At 36.3% G+C, this 17,880-nt stretch overlaps 3 protein-coding genes across 3 annotated transcripts; 2 read left to right on the forward strand and 1 right to left on the reverse strand.

The window, feature by feature from the left end:
- Positions 1-5,017: 5,017 nt before the first annotated feature.
- LOC116002982 (pectinesterase-like) lies at positions 5,018-7,217 on the forward strand. Its single transcript, XM_031243171.1, has 2 exons — positions 5,018-5,618; positions 5,863-7,217. The coding sequence occupies exons 1-2, from the start codon at positions 5,136-5,138 to the stop codon at positions 7,084-7,086; spliced, it is 1,707 nt and encodes a 568-aa protein (XP_031099031.1). The 5' UTR covers positions 5,018-5,135; the 3' UTR covers positions 7,087-7,217.
- Positions 7,218-8,945: 1,728 nt separating this feature from the next.
- Positions 8,946-11,327, reverse strand: LOC116003139 (pectinesterase-like). Its single transcript, XM_031243305.1, has 2 exons — positions 10,729-11,327; positions 8,946-10,345 (listed from the first exon to the last, which is right to left on the reverse strand). The coding sequence occupies exons 1-2, from the start codon at positions 11,200-11,202 to the stop codon at positions 9,065-9,067; spliced, it is 1,755 nt and encodes a 584-aa protein (XP_031099165.1). The 5' UTR covers positions 11,203-11,327; the 3' UTR covers positions 8,946-9,064.
- Positions 11,328-12,607: 1,280 nt separating this feature from the next.
- LOC116001563 (condensin-2 complex subunit H2) lies at positions 12,608-16,752 on the forward strand. The gene is made up of 11 exons (XM_031241443.1): positions 12,608-13,029; positions 13,138-13,237; positions 13,831-13,925; positions 14,008-14,150; positions 14,230-14,653; positions 14,754-14,926; positions 15,004-15,174; positions 15,262-15,351; positions 15,694-15,795; positions 15,901-16,059; positions 16,178-16,752. Exons 1-11 carry the CDS (start codon positions 12,828-12,830, stop codon positions 16,532-16,534), a joined length of 2,016 nt encoding a protein of 671 aa, XP_031097303.1. The 5' UTR covers positions 12,608-12,827; the 3' UTR covers positions 16,535-16,752.
- Positions 16,753-17,880: the final 1,128 nt, after the last annotated feature.

A 17,880-nucleotide genomic window follows, 5' to 3' on the forward strand; every position in this document is an offset into this window, starting at 1 on the left:
GATTAGAAGTTGTCACTTTTAATAAGAATATATACTTCTTCACTTTGCTCCAATTATTTAGAGAACAAAGAACAATTTCTTTTTCTTTTTCCTTTTTAATATATTTTCACTCGATACAATGCAATCATAATTAATATTTAAGTAGAAATTTTTGAACAAGAATATCGACTAAAACTACCTTATCACAATTGCTTTTTACAAGTGATGGTTTTATTGTATCATGCCCACCATAAATTGAGTTACAAATTAGATAGTGGATACAAGAAAAGTAATACTCCATAAATAATAGATATTGTAAAGTTGGCTTGATAATTTTAATTTAAGTGATAGGGACATGGGACCCGGAACCCAGAACATGGAGCAAAATGTTAAAAGATGTGTTACCAAGAGTATCAAACCCACTATCTCAAGCATGCATAACATCATAACGCTCCAAACCACCAAGCTACCCCATGCATCTTGTGCATAAGAATGTAGGACACTCTATTTATCCGTGTGGAGATCGTTGACATCCAAGTAGTGGGGGACACGTGCATTGTCAAGATTGAAGGCAAGCCGATTGTACATTTGTTGAGCATCTGGAGGGAACTCTATACTATAAATAGGCACAATTTCCTCTCCTTAAAAAATTATCCATGTGATCACTTAATCTCCCCTAGTCTAGTGGTATGCATATGTTCCTAACCATCAACCAATATACTAGGGTTTGATTCCTAGTAGCTACGATATTATTCTTAGTTCATTCCTTGGGTTAATCCCCCAGACGGGGCGGGGTATCCCCAAAGAGAGACGGGGCAAATTATCATTTGTAAGTATCTCGGACTTTGTATGCACTCGAGCAATAATACTACTATTTTCCTATCTCGTTTTGTACCTCTATACCTGATTTATGGTGGATGGACCTGGTTCTAACAAAATCATCACTAAGGTTATAAGTTCGTCCTTATGGTCCTTTACCTATGATCGCAAGACGTTCTTCACCCAAAGCGCACCTTTGAATAGTGGTTGTGGGCATGCATTCTTGTAAATCAAAATATTATATTGCCCATAGTCTATTTTAAAATATATCGTCTGAATTATAAATTTAAAAACAAACAAAAATTTTTTTTGTTTTTTTTGTTCGTTTTCTTTCATTTTGATGCAAACTTACAAACTTATGCCCGTAGAGGACTCTTTTCCTATCCTGTTTCCCAAAATGTTTTTGGAAAGATTATTATTATTATTAAATTATTATAAATCAAAAGCATGCATAATTATTAAATTAATTAATTATTATTTAAAGAAATGATTTCGAAGTACATAGAAACCTGAAGATAGTTGGGCATATATATAATATATAATATATAATATAATATAATAAATGAAAAGTAGTGCACAGTGGTAAATTGGTGCCAAAGAAGCTAGGAATGAATGAAAGTAATTAATTTAAGATAAATTATATTTATTTAAACTACAAAGTACATTAAGTAATGATTTTAAGATAAGATTATATATATTTAATTAATAAAGTGTAGTCTTCTCAATAATTATTCTTCAGTCCAAGAACTATTGGTCTTAGTATTATAATGTAATGTTAAAATGTTAAATCATTGGATTGATGAGTCATAGGTGAACACATCCGATTCTTGTGGAAATGCTTCTGCTTTTGTTCTTTTAACCCTCCCCCACACACACATTTATATACACTTGTTGGGTTCTACTTTAATTCTAATAAATATTTAGTAATATTTTTTTTTTGAGAGTAATATTTAGTAATATTTTTAATTACTCTTTTTTATCTGATCACATGTGTACTCAAATACACATCAAAAGCTAAATTAGCAACCACGTACATGTTGAGAAAATCAAGCAGAGCTGATCCTTGTGGCAAATTTTATTGTAGACCATGGTCCAAAATAGTACAATTTCTTGTAATGAAAAGAAACGGCACCCATTCTTCATAATTAGCTTTGCTTGTATAACATATTCAGTTTCATTTTATATATATACATTATAGTTTCATTTCAGCACACTACAATTACACTTTCATTTTGTGTCAACTACAGCTTCATTTGACATTATACATACAAAAGTCTTATTATAGTGAGACATGTTATTGAATTTCATTTTGTACACACTGTAGTCTTATTATAACACCACTAAATTATAGTTCTAACTCTACTACGGTTTCATTGGACAATATACACTCAAATATGTCAGTTTCATTTTATATACACTGCACGGTAATTTCATTACAACACAACTACATTATCATTTCAATATAACTATAGTTTCATTTGATAATATACACTCAATATGTAAAACATGTTATTCAGTTTCTTTTTATACACACTATAGTTTCATTCAACAAAACTAAAATACCATTTCTATTCAACTGCACTTCTATTTAGCAATATACACTCAATATGTGATACATGTTATTCAATTTTATTTTATACATACTGCAGTTTAATTTCAACACAACTAAAGTATCATTTCAATTCAATTATAGTTTCATTTAATAATATAAACACAATATGCGACACAACTTCATTTTAGATATATATACTGTAGTTTCATTCTATTTTGAACACACACAAAAATACGGGATCTGTTAAAATGTAACGGTACCGCTACTTTACTTAAAAAACTGTATCGTTTTTGGATCATGGTCAACAAAACTCTGTGGACCATGGTCCACAGTATGTTGTTGTAACAAATTCCTAGACTAGCTAGCTGATGTATTCTGCTTTATATAGTCTATTCATAAAAGCAATAAAGGATGCATTCTTTTGTTCTTTATACCACATTGCATACTAACGGCTCAAATCTGAGATATCTAGTTAAAGTGGAAGATATCTTCCCCAACTCATCCATACTCAGTAGTTTTAAGAGTCATTACGACCAGTCTTATTTAGTTCTTGCCACTTTTAGTCCACCGTTAAAATTTTCGTCAAATAACCATCCAAAATAGAGATATTTTGGTCTTTTCATGCTTTAATCATCTCCTTTACTCTTTGCAGTGGTTTTCCTTACACATTTTCATCCAATGAAGAGGTCCGGCGGAAGCCATGTGAGCCACTTTACAAAGCCATGACTTTCCCCGGACCTCTTCATTGGATGAAAATGTGTAAGGAAGACCACTGCAAAGGGTAAAGGAGATGATTAAAGCATGAAAAGACCAAAATATCTCTATTTTGGATGGTTATTTGACGAAAATTTTAACGGTGGACTAAAAGTGGCAAGAACTAAATAAGACTGGTCGTAATGTGGAAAAAATTAATGAAGTGAACTAAAATTAGCAATGTCCGAATAACAGTAGGACCAAAAATGAAAATGACTCTAGTTTTAATTACTTTATATCTCTATATATATAAAGTTTGATCACGTTTAATGAATATGTATCAATAATTATATTTGTCTTTTAATGTGAACTGTGGTCCATGACTCCATGGTATAATTTGTAGGTGATATATATATATATATATATATATATATATATATATATATATATATATATAACATATATGCTGTGAGAATTTTCTCTAGATATGGGCCAACTAGTAGCATATGTTATTTGTTTGCATGAAGCTTTCCAGATGCTATTGTTTCCCCTTATTGATTTGAGAGATCCAAGACATGCAACCTACAAGATGCTTCATCCACTTGGGATATCATATATCAAGTTAGGAAAGTTGATCATCATGATTATAAGAAAGAGACAAAAAATTTAAAAAATAAGAAAGAAGGATTATAAGAAAGAGACAAAAAAAAATAATTAAAATTTTTTGAGCAAAAAATAATTAAAAATAGGAAAGAAGTATCACATATATGTTTTGTATTTTTAGTACTACTGACTTTATTATATTGGGTGTTATGTACTGCCTTTATTTGGTTACATGCCTTTTAATTGTGCGAACTACCATATATATGTTGATAGTTCTGTAACTAGTTCAGTGAGTTTATTTAGGAAACGTCAGCCACTTAACTGAGTTTGTCACACCATTTGATTGACACTTAGTGAGTAGTTAGACTCTTGGCAATTGGCCTTTAATTTCAATTTTCAAGTGTCACAATATCTGAGTAATTTTACATGTATTCTCATTTTCTATTCCATATGATATGAGTTGCTTTGATTGTCTGATAGTCATAATTTTTATCTTTTTTTTTTTTGTTTTAATAAAATTTGAACACTTAGTATAAGTAAAAGTTATGAGATTGTTTTTAGAGTACAAATAATTTTTTTTATCTATCTAGTTCAATAGTACTATCATCGAAATCGAGAGCACTTCAATAAAAATGATGAAATGATGAACTTTCATTGACTAAATAAATAAAAATAAAACTTTAGCCCCTCCTCAGTTATGATCGTTGTGTACATTTGGCCCATCAATTTTCAATTATTTTATTTTGATACATATTTTAGTTTTTCAATTATTTTCAAAGTGATTAATTTATTTATTGAGGGGCCAAATCAACCATTTTATCAAGTGATATATTGATAATAGATTTAGTTATTGAAAAACTAAATACGTCATAATAATTGAAAGACTACTACATTTTTACTCTAGTCACAACAGAATAACTAAAACTATCATTTTCTAATAAAAATTTGTATAAAGCTAACTAAAATAACGACATCGACAACAACAACAAAGTTAAACCATAGTATCATACTATAAAACAATTGTTAGCAAAGTCTACAAGAAAAATCATTAATTTACAAATGATTCGATTGAAATTTAATTGAATTTATAACATATAGTATTTGTTGTTCGAATGGAAACATATAAAATCATCACAAAACTTACTATTTGGATTATTGAATGGCAAGAAAAAAACCAACAAATAAAAAAAAAAAAAAAAGAAGGAAACCAACCTATTAAAACGCAGGCATTCAGAAACATTCAAACCTTAAAATGTGCAGCTCGAACTTAAATGTCGGATTTCTATGGTGGTTAATATTGATCCTCAATCCTCAACCTCAAAATCCACGAAAATCAGTTGCAGTCGACACTGTATATAACCTCGTCATCTTCAACAATCAGATCAAGCAACCTGCAGAATCATTACCCCAAGGGTTATCTATCAAACATTATCCTGGCCTTCATATCTTTATAGATAACCCTTGCATATATATTTCAATAAAAAAAAAAATGGCCAACAATAATAAAGCCACGCTTGGCTTATCTCTCCTAGCCCTTTTCTTGGTAGTTGCCGCCGTCTCCGTCGCCGTGCTCGTTACCCAGAAGGAAGAAAGTCCCGCCGACCACCACGGCCACCACGCCGCCGCCGGTAATAAAAATATTGGTTCGTCCGCCAAAGCCGTGGAGGCGGTGTGCAAGCCGACTTTTCATAGGGAAACGTGCACGAAGAAGCTCTCCGCCGCCACTAACAGCACCGACACGAAGGAGCTCGTGGAGGTGGCGTTTAATGTTACGATGAAAGAGATTTCCGAGGTTATGAAGAAGTCCAAGACTCTCCAGGCCGCCGCCAAGGACCCCAGGACCTCTGAAGCTTTCAAGGTCTGCCAGGGGCTTTTGGAGGACTCCATTGATGACATTAAACGCGCCTTGGATAGAATGGTGGACTACACTGCTGCCGCCTCTAATATTGACCTTTACATGAATGATATTAAGGTATTCTTCGATATTAATACAATAACATCAAACAACAATCAGCAATCAGCTCATCACAAAAAAAAATCAGCAATCAGCTAACAGCTCATGTTATCAACTAGCTACACTCTCTAACTGAATTAGCTAACAGCTAATGTTATCAACTAATTATACTCCTTAGCTAAATCAGCTGACAGCTAATGTTATCAACTAGTTATACTCTTGAACTGAATTAGCTAACAGCAATTACCTTAAATTCTTACAGGTATGGTTGAGCGGGGCGTTGACGTTCGAGAGCACATGTCTAGAAGGATTCCTCGGCACGGAAGGCGACAGTGCGGATAAAATGAAACAGCTTTTGGTGACAGCTCAACAGCTGACCGGCAATACCCTGGAAATGGTGGACGAAATCCATGACATTTTGGTCTCTCTCGACATGGCAGGTTTGAACCGGAAACTCCTAACCGACTCCGCGAGTTTCCCGGCGTGGGCAACCGCCGCCCAGCGCGGCCTCCTTGAGTCAAAGGCTGCGTTGACCGCTGACGTGGTGGTTGCCAAGGACGGATCCGGGAAGTACAAGACAATCAATGAAGCCATCCCAGATATCCCTCTGAAAAGCAATAAAACTTTCGTTATCCACATCAAGGCCGGCGTTTATGAAGAAAACGTCGTGATTACGAAGAAAATGAGGAACGTGGTTTTCCTCGGAGACGGGCCCACCAAGACGGTTATCTCCGGGAGCAGAAGCTATGTCGGCGGGTACCAAACGAGCGAGACCGGGACGGTTATAGTGAAGGGCGACGGGTTTATGGGGAAGAATCTTGGAATTGAGAACACCGCCGGGCCGGGAAATCATCAGGCCGTGGCTCTCCGGGTCCAATCCGATAAGGCCATTTTCTATAACTGCCAAATCGACGCCTACCAAGACACGCTTTATGTCCACGCCCACCGCCAATTCTTCCGGGACTGCACCGTCACCGGAACCATCGACTTCATCTTCGGAAACGCCGCCGCCGTTTTCCAATCTTGCAAGCTGATCATCAGGAAACCGCTGGTCACCAACGGGAAAGGCCAATCTTGTATGGTGACAGCCCAGGGGAGGTCCCAATCCGACGAGCCGACCGGAATCGCGATCTTGAACTCCGTCATCAGCGCCGCCCCGGAATACCTAAGCGCCCCGACCCCGATCGTTTCCTTCCTCGGACGCCCGTGGAGACAATTCGCAAGAACGGTGATCATCAACACCAAAATCGACGCCCCCATCGCGCCGGAGGGGTGGTCGCCGTTCCAGGGGACTTGGGGCCTGGAAGATTGTTGGTATGGAGAGTTCGGCAACACCGGAAAGGGTGCGGATGTGAGCAAGAGAGCCAAATGGGGTGGAATTAAAGGGGTGATCACTAAAGCGCAGGCTGATGAATTTGCTCCGGGGAAATTTATTCTGGGAGATACTTGGATCCCTGCTAGTGGTGTTCCTTATTCTGCTAAATAAGCTAGCATAACTAGCTTATTATGACCCCCCCAAAAAAAAATTGAAACTGCAGGGGCCCTTCAAGATTATGAAATTGAAATGTAATTGTATGATTGCATTTGGATCATATCAATATACTAACTTTCTAACAATTCTTTGTTGCGTCTTCATATGTTTTGAGTTTACATATCATGATATTTCACCATGAGACGATTTAATATATGCATACAAGAATGAAGAATAAAAAAGTTGTGCATGTGTTTCAATTGCAAACATAAAGAGAATTACAACTAACCCTCACCCATTCGTCTTTGACCATGGAACTTAGCTTGTATGTGGTGCCTAAGAGCATCCACACTAATGTTCTTTTCACTGTTTTTAATGATAAAATGGCCACATGAAAGATAGAGAGAGCTTGTGAGAGAAAATCAAGTTTCATCTGTTAATGCATGATTTTTGGAACAATAATTCACTGACAGAAATCCCAAAGAAACATTCTTTGTTGTGTGTGTTACTTAGCAGGTTTGGATCATATCAATATATATACACTAACTGTCTAACAATTCTTGTTGCGTCTTCATATGCTTAATTGAGATCAGTTCAAATTAGGCATAATCTATCATTGTTATGATAGTATTCTAGTCTCAAAATATTAGGATTATTAAAATCTTATCTATTATATTATGATAAGAAAGCCCTCTTAATTCAGTTCGGTAAGATGTGGGTCTCCAAAACCCAATGTCATAGTTTCAAATCCTACAAAGCGAATTTGTGTGCTTAAATGAATTAGACTGAAATGTTTCACCATGATCAGGCAATTTAATATATGCAAGAATGAGGTTTTATTTACAAGTGCAAATACAACCGGCCCTCGCCCATTCGTCTTTGAGGAACTTAGCTTGTATGTGGTGCTTTTTTTTTTTTTTTTTTTTGAATACTACTAACTCTATTAATGCAGTATCTGTTCATAACTACTTTCTCAACCTATTAAAGCACAAGAGTCAGTATTGCCTCCACTGAGGTTCGAACCCACCACTTCCCGTATAAATGTTATTAGTGTGATTAGTTACTAATATAATATTAAATTTTCTAAATTTATTTTACTATGATATTTATGGTTGCCTAAGCTCTACAGTACAAGGTATAGAAATGAAGGTAGTCAATAATAATTTTACCATCGTCTAGTATATTTTCTTTCATTTAATTTCTCTTTCATAACTCTCAAAGTGTGTAATTTAGATATACTAAATGAGTACACAGAGTCATTAATGATTATAATCACAATTATACTTTATTCCTAACAATGGGTCTCAAGGCTCCCCTTATTATTATTATTATTTGTAATAATAATGATAATAAGAAATAATGGTAAAATATGTCATTCAATTGTAGAAAAAAATGTAATTAAACACCTTAATTCTTAATTTTTATACAATTAGGTTGATTAACATGTTACATAGGTAACAGATAAAAATCTATTTTTTAATCTTAAAAATAATTAACTAAAATTAAGAAAAAAAAAGTCTTAAAAGTGGTTTTAAATTCAAATAAGTTAATTAAAAATTTAATTTTTTTTATGGAGAAGCCTGCAATGATTGATTTTCTTTTATTAATTTTTTTAAAAAAGAAGCAAATTTAGGTATTATAACTTGAGCTGATATGCGAATTGATATGATTGCACAACTTTAAAAAGTTAATTAAATTTCATAAAAATGAAGATTTGAGGTGTCTAATTGGAATTTTATTTTGTAGTTTAGATATTTAATTGTATTTTGGTCTATAATTTTTAAGTCATTTTTATATATTAATCGCTAACATAAAAGAATTAATTAAATTTATATATCAAACATATTTTTACAAACAGTTAATACAATCCGCTTGTCAAAAATGCTAACACACCCCGCTATGAACTAACCTAATCCAATTCGCTAATAGCTGAACTCTAACTGCTAACCGATGATACATGACACACAATTACATTTCAATATCAGATTCTTTTTTAACTAGGTGAGGGTGAGGGTGAAGATGAAGGTGAAGGTTGATTGGTCGTTAAGCCGGCGTCATAAGGCACCCCAGCATCAGAGATCCAAGTGTCGCCCATAATGAATTTTCCAGGACCAAAACCTTCAGCCTGCTCTTTACTCATCAGCCCTTTGATTCCAGGCCACTTGGCTCTCTTGCTCAAATCCGCACCCTTCCCGGTGTTCCCAAACTCGCCGTACCAACAATCTGTCAGTCCCCACGTCCCCTGGAACGGCGACCACCCCTCCGGCGCGATGGGCGCGTCGATTTTCGAGTTAATAATCACCGTCCTCGAGTGTTGTCTCCACGGACGGCCCAGGAAGGACACGATCGGGCTCGGCGAGCTTAAATATTCGGGGGAGGCGATGATTTGGGAGTCCAAAATCACGATTCCCGTCGGCTCGTCGGCCTGGGCTCTCCCCTGGGCCGTCACCATACAAGATTGGCCTTTCCCGGCACTTATCAGCGGCTTCCTGATCTCCAGCGTGCAATTCTGGAAAACGGCGGCGGCGTTTCCGAACACAAAATCGATGGTTCCGGTGACGGTGCAGTCCCGGTAGAATTGTCGGTGCGCGTGCACGTATAAAGTGTCTTGGTAGCCGTCGATTCGGCAGTTATATATAACCGCCTCATCGCCCTGGACCCGGAGAGCCACGGCCTGATGTTTTTGCGCCCCGGCGGAATTCTCAATCCCAATATTCTTAGCCATAAACCCATCCCCTTTAGCTATAACCGTCGCGGTTTCACTAGTTTGGAACCCACCTATATAACTCCTGTCACCCGTAATCTTCGTCTTTGTCGGGCCGTCCCCGACCAAAACCACGTGCAACATTTTCTTCGTGAGAACAACGTATTCCTGATAAACGCCGGCCTTGATGTAGATAACGAACGGCTTTTTCCCTTTGAGAGGGATAGTCGCGATGGCCTCGTTGATTGTCTTGTATTTCCCTGACCCGTCTTTAGCGACCACCGCGTCAGGGGTCAACGGAGCCGTTGACTCGAGGAGGCGGCGCTGGGCGGTGGTAACCCATCCCGGTAAATTATTATCCCCCGGGTTCTTGAGGAGTCTCCGGCTAAAACCTGGAATGTCGAGAGAGGTTATAGCCTCATGGATTTCATTAACCATTTCCAGGGTATTGCCGGTCAGCTGTTGAGCTGTCGCCAATAGCTTTTTCATTTTCTCCGCATTGTCCCCTTTCGTGCCCTGGAATCCGTCCAGACATGTGTTCTCGAACGTCAAGGCCCCGCTCAGCCATACCTATAAGGATTATTATGACTGAATCAACAAGTAGTAGGTAGTAAATCACAGCGACATAATAACTCATTGCTTAGGAGGATCAGTGCCTGGACCCATAAGAAACTCATCATATTAGGTGTAATTTCTACACTGTCTATATTCGGCTTGATCCTACCCTTACCTACAATTTGTTATCCTTTACTGATAGGCTTCTAAGCAAGACGAACTCCTATAAACAGAATACACAACACCATCTAGTATTAAGGAGAAAAAATGATAGACAAAAGGACTAACATTTCTCTACATATCTGTCATTTCAATAATAGTGATATGACTAGAGATATATCGATCTATCATTATAAAGTTTTCGCTGTTACGAGGTCAGACTTTAGCTGATTTTATACCTTAATATCATTCATGTAGAGCTTGAGATTGGAGGCGGCGGCGGTGTAGTCCAGCATCTTATCCAAGGACCGCCTGATATCATCAATGGAGTCCTCCAACAGGCCCTGGCAGACCTTAAACGCCTCAGAGGTCCTGGGGTCCTTGGCGGCGTCCTGGAGAGTCTTGGACTTCTTCATAGCGTCCGAGATCTCTTCCATCGTCACATTAAACGCCACTTCCACCAGCTCCTTCGTGTCGGTGCTGTTGGTGGCGGCGGAGAGCTTCTTCTTGCACGTCTCGCTATGCAAAGTCGGCTTGCAAACGCTGTCCACGGCGTTTTTTGTCGACGTGGAAACGTGCGGAGCCGTGGACGCGCGGTCGTGTTCCGACGGACTGTCCTCTTTCCGGGTAACCACCACGGCCACCGACACGGCCGCCACCACCAGGAAAAGGGCCAGGACAGAAATGCCAACGGTCGCTTTACTGTCAGCCATTTTTATTTGTTACTCAAAAAACTTTATTTATACTCTTAATTTCAACCAATGAATCAATAACTTGATATGATTATCCCAAGGGTTATCCCGTCTAGATAGTATGACCAGAAAGATAACCCCAAGGATCTGCAATATAATGGCCTGGTGTACTGTAATATTCTATAATCTATACTATATAATGATATATTGATGATCATCCAGCTAGCAAAACGTTATTTATATACACTGTGCAAGTTCAACCTATGTTCCATGATTAAAGCTACGTTGTTCTTCCAGATTAGCGTAAATCTGGGAGATCCACATTTCTTGTCGGAAAATGAAGGGTAGTTACCTTTTAATACTAGTGAATCATATTGATAAATCTGGTTGGATTGTTTTGAATTACCTTTTATAGCCATTCAATAATCTAGCTAATTAAGTGGTTTCATAGCTACAATCTCATTAATTAATTAGTTTCTCTAATTTTATTTGCTGTAAGTAAGCTTCAAGCCTGGCATGGGTTTGTGAAGTTTATGTGAACAGGCCAATATAATATAATGAAGAATTTCTTACATCCCAAACTAGACATTAGCATTAGAAAATACAAAAATTATAACTAAAATTATAATGTATAATCATATAGATGTAATACACAACCTACGTATCGATATGATTATATTGGCGAAAATTAACCAATTAATGAATTGAGGGGATGCACACAAAAAATGTCACAAATTATAGTCTAATAGCCACTGACGTGATTTGTGATAAACTAAACAAGAAGTAGGACCAAATATCGCCTCACTCTCATGGTGTATCAATATATATATATATATATATATATATATAATCCATCAAGCATGCAAAGCATCGAAAACTCCCTATTTGTCGTATTCTCATATTTGAAAATATATATAGGGAATATGTAATGAGTGGTTTGAAATCTTGATTCAAACTTTCAATGTGGCCAAAATTTCTCATAAAAGTAAACATGTTAACAAATGTCATGAATCAAGCATGACAAGATATAAACATAAACTTTCATAATCTCAATAACGTAACTCAAGGTAGGCAATAAGACAAATATGCAATCATAACTCAAGCTCTTAACTAACTACTCACACATTGATTGCATATTTGTCTTAACTTCATAACTAAATATCCAATTGATTTCTTGACTCAAAACTTCATAATACTTTCCAATTACTTTATTTGCTCGAATTAATCACAAAGGGATTTATTTTACACTTTTTCTTAAAAATTTGGAAATGTAAAGAGAGAAATGAGAAGAATTGTTCCATGATCAAACAGGCTTTTATAATGACTTAACTTCTGGGATAGCGGACTAGACAACTGGCCCGTTAACTGGGCCTTTAATACAATATAGGCCCATTATCCGTTGCTCAATTTGTCGCATCAGATCTGGAGCGGGAAAACAGTGTTTCCAAAAGTTTTGAAAATTTCTCTCTCCCGTTGCTTGCCATTTCTAGGGTTTTCAACGAATTTTATCTTAAAAATTCAGCGTCTTTCATTGAATAATTTGGTAAAGTTGCAATTTCAACGTCGTAGCTTGGAACTCGTTCGAACAGCCATGAGGTTCGGGTCGTAGCTCCAGTCATGGAATGCCCGAATTATAGTTCTGGAAGATGAACGTCGACGCACAAGAGCAACCCGGAAGCAGCTCGGACGCTAGCGGGAAGATTCACACGTTGCAGCCACTTCGCGACCTCGAATCCAATTGGGCAGTCGATCTTGCCAAAAACCTAGAAGCGTATTTGCTGAAGATTTGCTCCGGCGAAATCTCCGGCCACGATGGGGCTCACCAGATTTCTGTGAACTTCTCTGAAGGTTTCTACCTTTTCCTTCTTCGTATCTTGATATCCTGATGTGTATTGTTCTGTATTAGTGTTTTTGTGCATTTTCTGATTCTTTTTGTGTTTTTGGGTCAATATTTAGCTGCCTTGCTGCTTCAAGGGTCAGTACAGGTGTATAGTAGGAAGGTGGAGTACTTATATTCTTTGGTACTACATGCCTTGCAGTTCATTTCTCAGAAGAGGTTTGCTTTCACCCCATGCTTTTATATCTAAATTCTGTTCTATTACTCTACTCAGTGGTACAATGTTTTTGGCTTGTGGAGAAACCGATAAAGTTTCAAATTTTAGATAATTGGTTGTTTTAGAACAGTGCACAAACAGAAAATTGAAGTTGAAGTAAGAGTGGAGGACTGTAGGTAAAATGTATTGCCATGGGAGTCTCAGTTTCAGTGATATAAAGCGGCATAATGTTTAGGCTGTTGTAACGGGAATTTTTGTGGGGTAAAAACTTTGGATTTATGCAGTGAAAGAAGTTATTTTGAACATTAGAGTTATGAGATGCATGGGAGCAAAGACAGGTCATATCCTAACAGAATTCTTCTAAGTGGTGTAGTTGTATAATACATCTATGTACTGCAAGCTTTATATTCACTTAGAAACTACTTAGTGGAACTCTATGCAAAAAGTGCCATGGAGCAACTGTTCTTATCATTTTTGCTGTAACTGATTCCTAATGCATTGTTGATCTTGGTTTCAATAGAACACTTTTTTTTTTTTAAAGTACTACTATTGTGTATTAACTTTCCTAGTTGTTGATAACTCTGTACTTGATTAGTGAGCAAGATCAGCAAGCAAATGCCTCAGCCCCAACAGAAGATGGTGCTTCAGATACTCCTAATGATCCCTTTTGGGGATTAGATGACATTCCAGGTAGCATGCTTATGCCTGTGATATTATAGTGTATCACAATAAATTACCTTGCTTATATTATCTTTCTTTTTTTTTTTTTTAGTGGAAGCTAAGAGCTTGTTAGATAATACAACCTCCAAAGATGGGTTGCTGAATTGCTTTGTTAAGGCCCCTGCAAATCTAGTTGTGCTTGAGGGTGACTGCTTAGATACAACTGGAGATGCTGGGGAGCTAGAGTCTTATTTGGTATGCCAGTTTGAATTAGGTGTACATATAGACAATGGCACATTTTTCTAAATATTTGATGTATGATCATTTCCTGCAGCTTGCCACCAGTAATCTGTACCGGGATTTCATTTTATTGGATTCATGTGATGTTGTGGCAGTTGATGATTTTTTAAATAATAACAAAACTGGAAAAGGGTTGAACAGTAGCTGCAAAGTTCGCAAAACTGGACAACATTCTGCAAGATATTCTGGAGGAGTTGGCAAACAATCTTCAGCTCGGAAGGGCCAGGATGCTAATTTAAACCAGTCTCCTAGGCTTAATAACAATTTCAGTGCAAATGACCATAATGTTGGTTATTGTCCTTCTCCTTGTCATACGCCTGAAAACAATGATGACATGTACAAAATGGGAGGTGGGTATTCAGACCCAAGGGACTGCGACGAATCAGATGATGATGACCCATGGAAACCCTTGAATCCCCATGAGCCTGGGAATTTGAAAGTTAAACCTTACAGAAGAGGTTGCTAAAATATTTGAGTTTTCACTATTTTTCTTTCTTCTCTTTTCATGTTAACCTTTTCCATTTTATCTCATTTAGTCAACTACATTCTTTTAAGCAGTAAAACCTAAAAGAAGGCAAGGCATGGGTTCCAGAAAACATATACCTATTACAACAGAGTTTCCTCTTGCAAGACTGCATGGTACCATTAACTCGCACCTGTATGATGTATGGGAGAAATGTTGTGCCACCAAAAAGATGGATGAATCCCAGTCTCTGCCACTGTATGAGAAGGTTTGTTTGTTGCTAATCCTTCAAAACATTGGTGCTATGAGTTATATTGGTTCACTATATTGGGCTACTGTTTTCAGCTGCGACAATCTCTTTTCCATGGAGAAAACAATGATCATGATGCCTTTGACAATCATGAAAACAATGAGGACGATGACTATGATAATGGTAATCATGATTTTGAGGCACCAGACTTTGACATGCCAGAGACTGCTGAACATAATGAAGATGAACATTTGGGCAAAGAGAAGGTTAGCTGTCATTTGGAAGAGTTAATGAATCTATATCTTTGCAGGAAACATATTTCAAAAATTGCTCATATATACATATTTGTGCAGCATGGCAATGACAGCATTCCTTTTGACCATGAAGGTCATGAAGATCCATATACTCATTCGACTCTTGAAGATCTTTGCCGCTCCCATTTGGTGAGGACAGAAGAGATTTATGCTTTGTTTAATGATTGGATAAAGAATAGAAGTGCTATTCTGTTGGAGTAAACATGAAATAGGTTGAAATGGTTGTTAGTTTCCACTATTACAAGTTCTACTGGGTTTATACCTCTTGCATCAGTTTGAATGCTAACTATTCCAATCCATGACTTATGGTAGAATTGGAAAAATTAATGCTATCAAGTATACCTGCCCCAGTTACCACATCATTCGTGATGAGGACTTTTTTTGGTTTTTACACGGATGCTTTTTTCTTGGATCTTACTTAAACTTCGACTGGTGTTACACATTGTTGGTAATCTTCTTTGGTATTTATAGGACTCTCTTCTTGCAAACCTTGCTGAAACTGAGCACCAGACTGAATTGGCTGCTAGGGTTTCAACGTGGAAGCAGAGGATAGAGCACAACCTGAATGAACAAGTATGTGCATTAACTTCTCTTACCTCCTGCATTCTGTGTTAACTTGTATTGCATCTTGTAATTTTCTCTCGCATCCTACTGATGGCGATAGTTCTTTCGTGATAGGAATCTCACCCACCCTTTGATATTCATGAATATGGAGAGAAGGTTTTGAGTAAGTTATCTTTGGAAGAAAACAGTGGGAATGGTGTTTCGTTTTCGGATATTGTTGCTGGGCAAGAGAAGCATGATGTTGCTCGAACGTTCTCTGCACTTCTGCAACTAGTAAGCCTAGTTTTTAACAAATGTTGCTAGTAGCCCTTATCTGTGAGTAGTGGTGATTTATTTGCTTCAGACATTGACTGTAAATGGGGTTTTCTTCATCTTTTTTTTTAATTCAAAGGTGAATAATGGAGATGTGGACTTGCAAAGGGATGGATCCAGAGAGTCAAATGGTTACACTGCTGTAAATCCCTTTTATATCCGACGCCTTCGGCATGAGGATACGAGGAATGGAGTCCCTCTTCAAGTACCATCAAAAAATAAAGCAAAATCTCCCATACCAAAAAAACATCCTAGAGGGGAAAAGAATAAGAGGGGTAAAGAGAACCACCCTGGATGTTCATCTCCTCCAGGATCCAACTCAAGCTGTAGATTCACTGTGAAGTTAGGAAAAGGTGGAAGTAGATGCACTCCTGATGGTAAGAAGAGAAGAAAGTCCAGACTGTTGGAACCAGTGAACTTGCATACTGCATTGTGATATGACTATTAGCAGGTATGCTACCTCTTCATGTCATCCTGGGTATATGTTTTGTTTGAATGTTTTATGCAGAAGATTAGGCATATTAGAACTTCATCAGCTGCCAATATGTATTATTTTCCTCTTATTAACTGACTACTAGCTTAGTGGTTGTACCTAATGAAACAGAATTGTAATGCTAGTCTATGCTAAATTAATTGATTTCTTATCAACTTTCAGATTGTTTCCTTGGAAGATGATCTTTTTAGGTTAGATTTCTAAGCATGGATTGCTAGTTAGTTGCTCACTAACATTCCAGTATTAGAATCTCATGTATGCAGAAGCCCTAAATATAAAAATTATAGTGTGACAGCTTGATTTCTTGTTCTCAAACACTACTCTTAAAAATTGATTTTTAATTTAGAAAGATTATCTTATTTTGTTATTGTTTGTTGTGTATAATTTTGGATTTTCATTATAAAAGTAGTAGTTAACTAAAAAGTGAAGATGTGATCACTCTTGTTGATTCTTTTTAAACTTTATCCAGAATTGTATTATATGATCTAATAGGATATTTTTCCTTTTTCACTTTACCAAATCATTTAAATTGTTAACACTAAATACAAATATTACTATAATATTTAATCATACTATAATAATACAAATGTCACAAACTCACAGAGAAAAATTGAGAACAAAAAACAATTGTGAAAATTTGGGTTGAGTTAGTATTAGGGGTGTAAACGAATCGAATCGAATCAAATATCTTACTATTCGATTCGAATTCGACTATATTGATAAGTATTCATATTCGTTTAATATTCGAATCTCAATTTGATTCGTATTCAATTCGACTAATTTATTTGAATATATTCGATTCGAATATTCGAATTTGAAATGGTTAACTTAATTTTTTTTTTTTTTTTTCAAATTCACCAATAAATATTTTAGAGTAACAATGTGTGTTTTTTTTTTTTTTTTGGTAATATAGAAAATAGAAATCAAATCTCACAAAATGTGTTTTTTAGCATTATAATGTAGTAATATTTCTTTTTTTTTTTTATGTGTCATACTTGTGTGAGACCGTCTCACGGACAATTATCCGTGAGACGGATCGAGTCAATATGCAAATATAATACTTATACTAGAAAATGTAATACAAAATCACTAATAAAATGCTTGTTACTTATAAAGGAATACTTTTGAGGACAAATGTAATACTTTTATATTTTGATTTAAAAGTATTACTTTTTTCATCAAAAGTATTATATTTTCCCTTATAATTAATATTGTACTTATAAAGGAAAACTGAATACTTTTAATGAAAAATATAATACTTTTACATTAAAATATAAAATTATTACATT

Source organism: Ipomoea triloba, chromosome 13 (assembly GCF_003576645.1).
Source record: "Ipomoea triloba cultivar NCNSP0323 chromosome 13, ASM357664v1".
Taxonomy (NCBI): Eukaryota; Viridiplantae; Streptophyta; class Magnoliopsida; order Solanales; family Convolvulaceae; genus Ipomoea; species Ipomoea triloba.

What these genes read in the sequence shown, in the direction of transcription:
- LOC116002982 (XM_031243171.1), top strand. Translation starts at nt 5,136, where the DNA reads ATGGCCAACAATAATAAAGCCACGCTTGGCTTATCTCTCCTAGCCCTT. An exon ending in TTTACATGAATGATATTAAG is followed by an intron (nt 5,619 to 5,862) that starts GTATTCTTCGAT and finishes AAATTCTTACAG; the next exon opens with GTATGGTTGAGCGGGGCGTT.
- LOC116003139 (XM_031243305.1), bottom strand. Translation starts at nt 11,202, where the DNA reads ATGGCTGACAGTAAAGCGACCGTTGGCATTTCTGTCCTGGCCCTTTTC. An exon ending in TCTACATGAATGATATTAAG is followed by an intron (nt 10,346 to 10,728) that starts GTATAAAATCAG and finishes TAATCCTTATAG; the next exon opens with GTATGGCTGAGCGGGGCCTT.
- LOC116001563 (XM_031241443.1), top strand. Translation starts at nt 12,828, where the DNA reads ATGAACGTCGACGCACAAGAGCAACCCGGAAGCAGCTCGGACGCTAGC. An exon ending in CAGTTCATTTCTCAGAAGAG is followed by an intron (nt 13,238 to 13,830) that starts GTTTGCTTTCAC and finishes GTACTTGATTAG; the next exon opens with TGAGCAAGATCAGCAAGCAA. An exon ending in ATCTTTGCCGCTCCCATTTG is followed by an intron (nt 15,352 to 15,693) that starts GTGAGGACAGAA and finishes TGGTATTTATAG; the next exon opens with GACTCTCTTCTTGCAAACCT.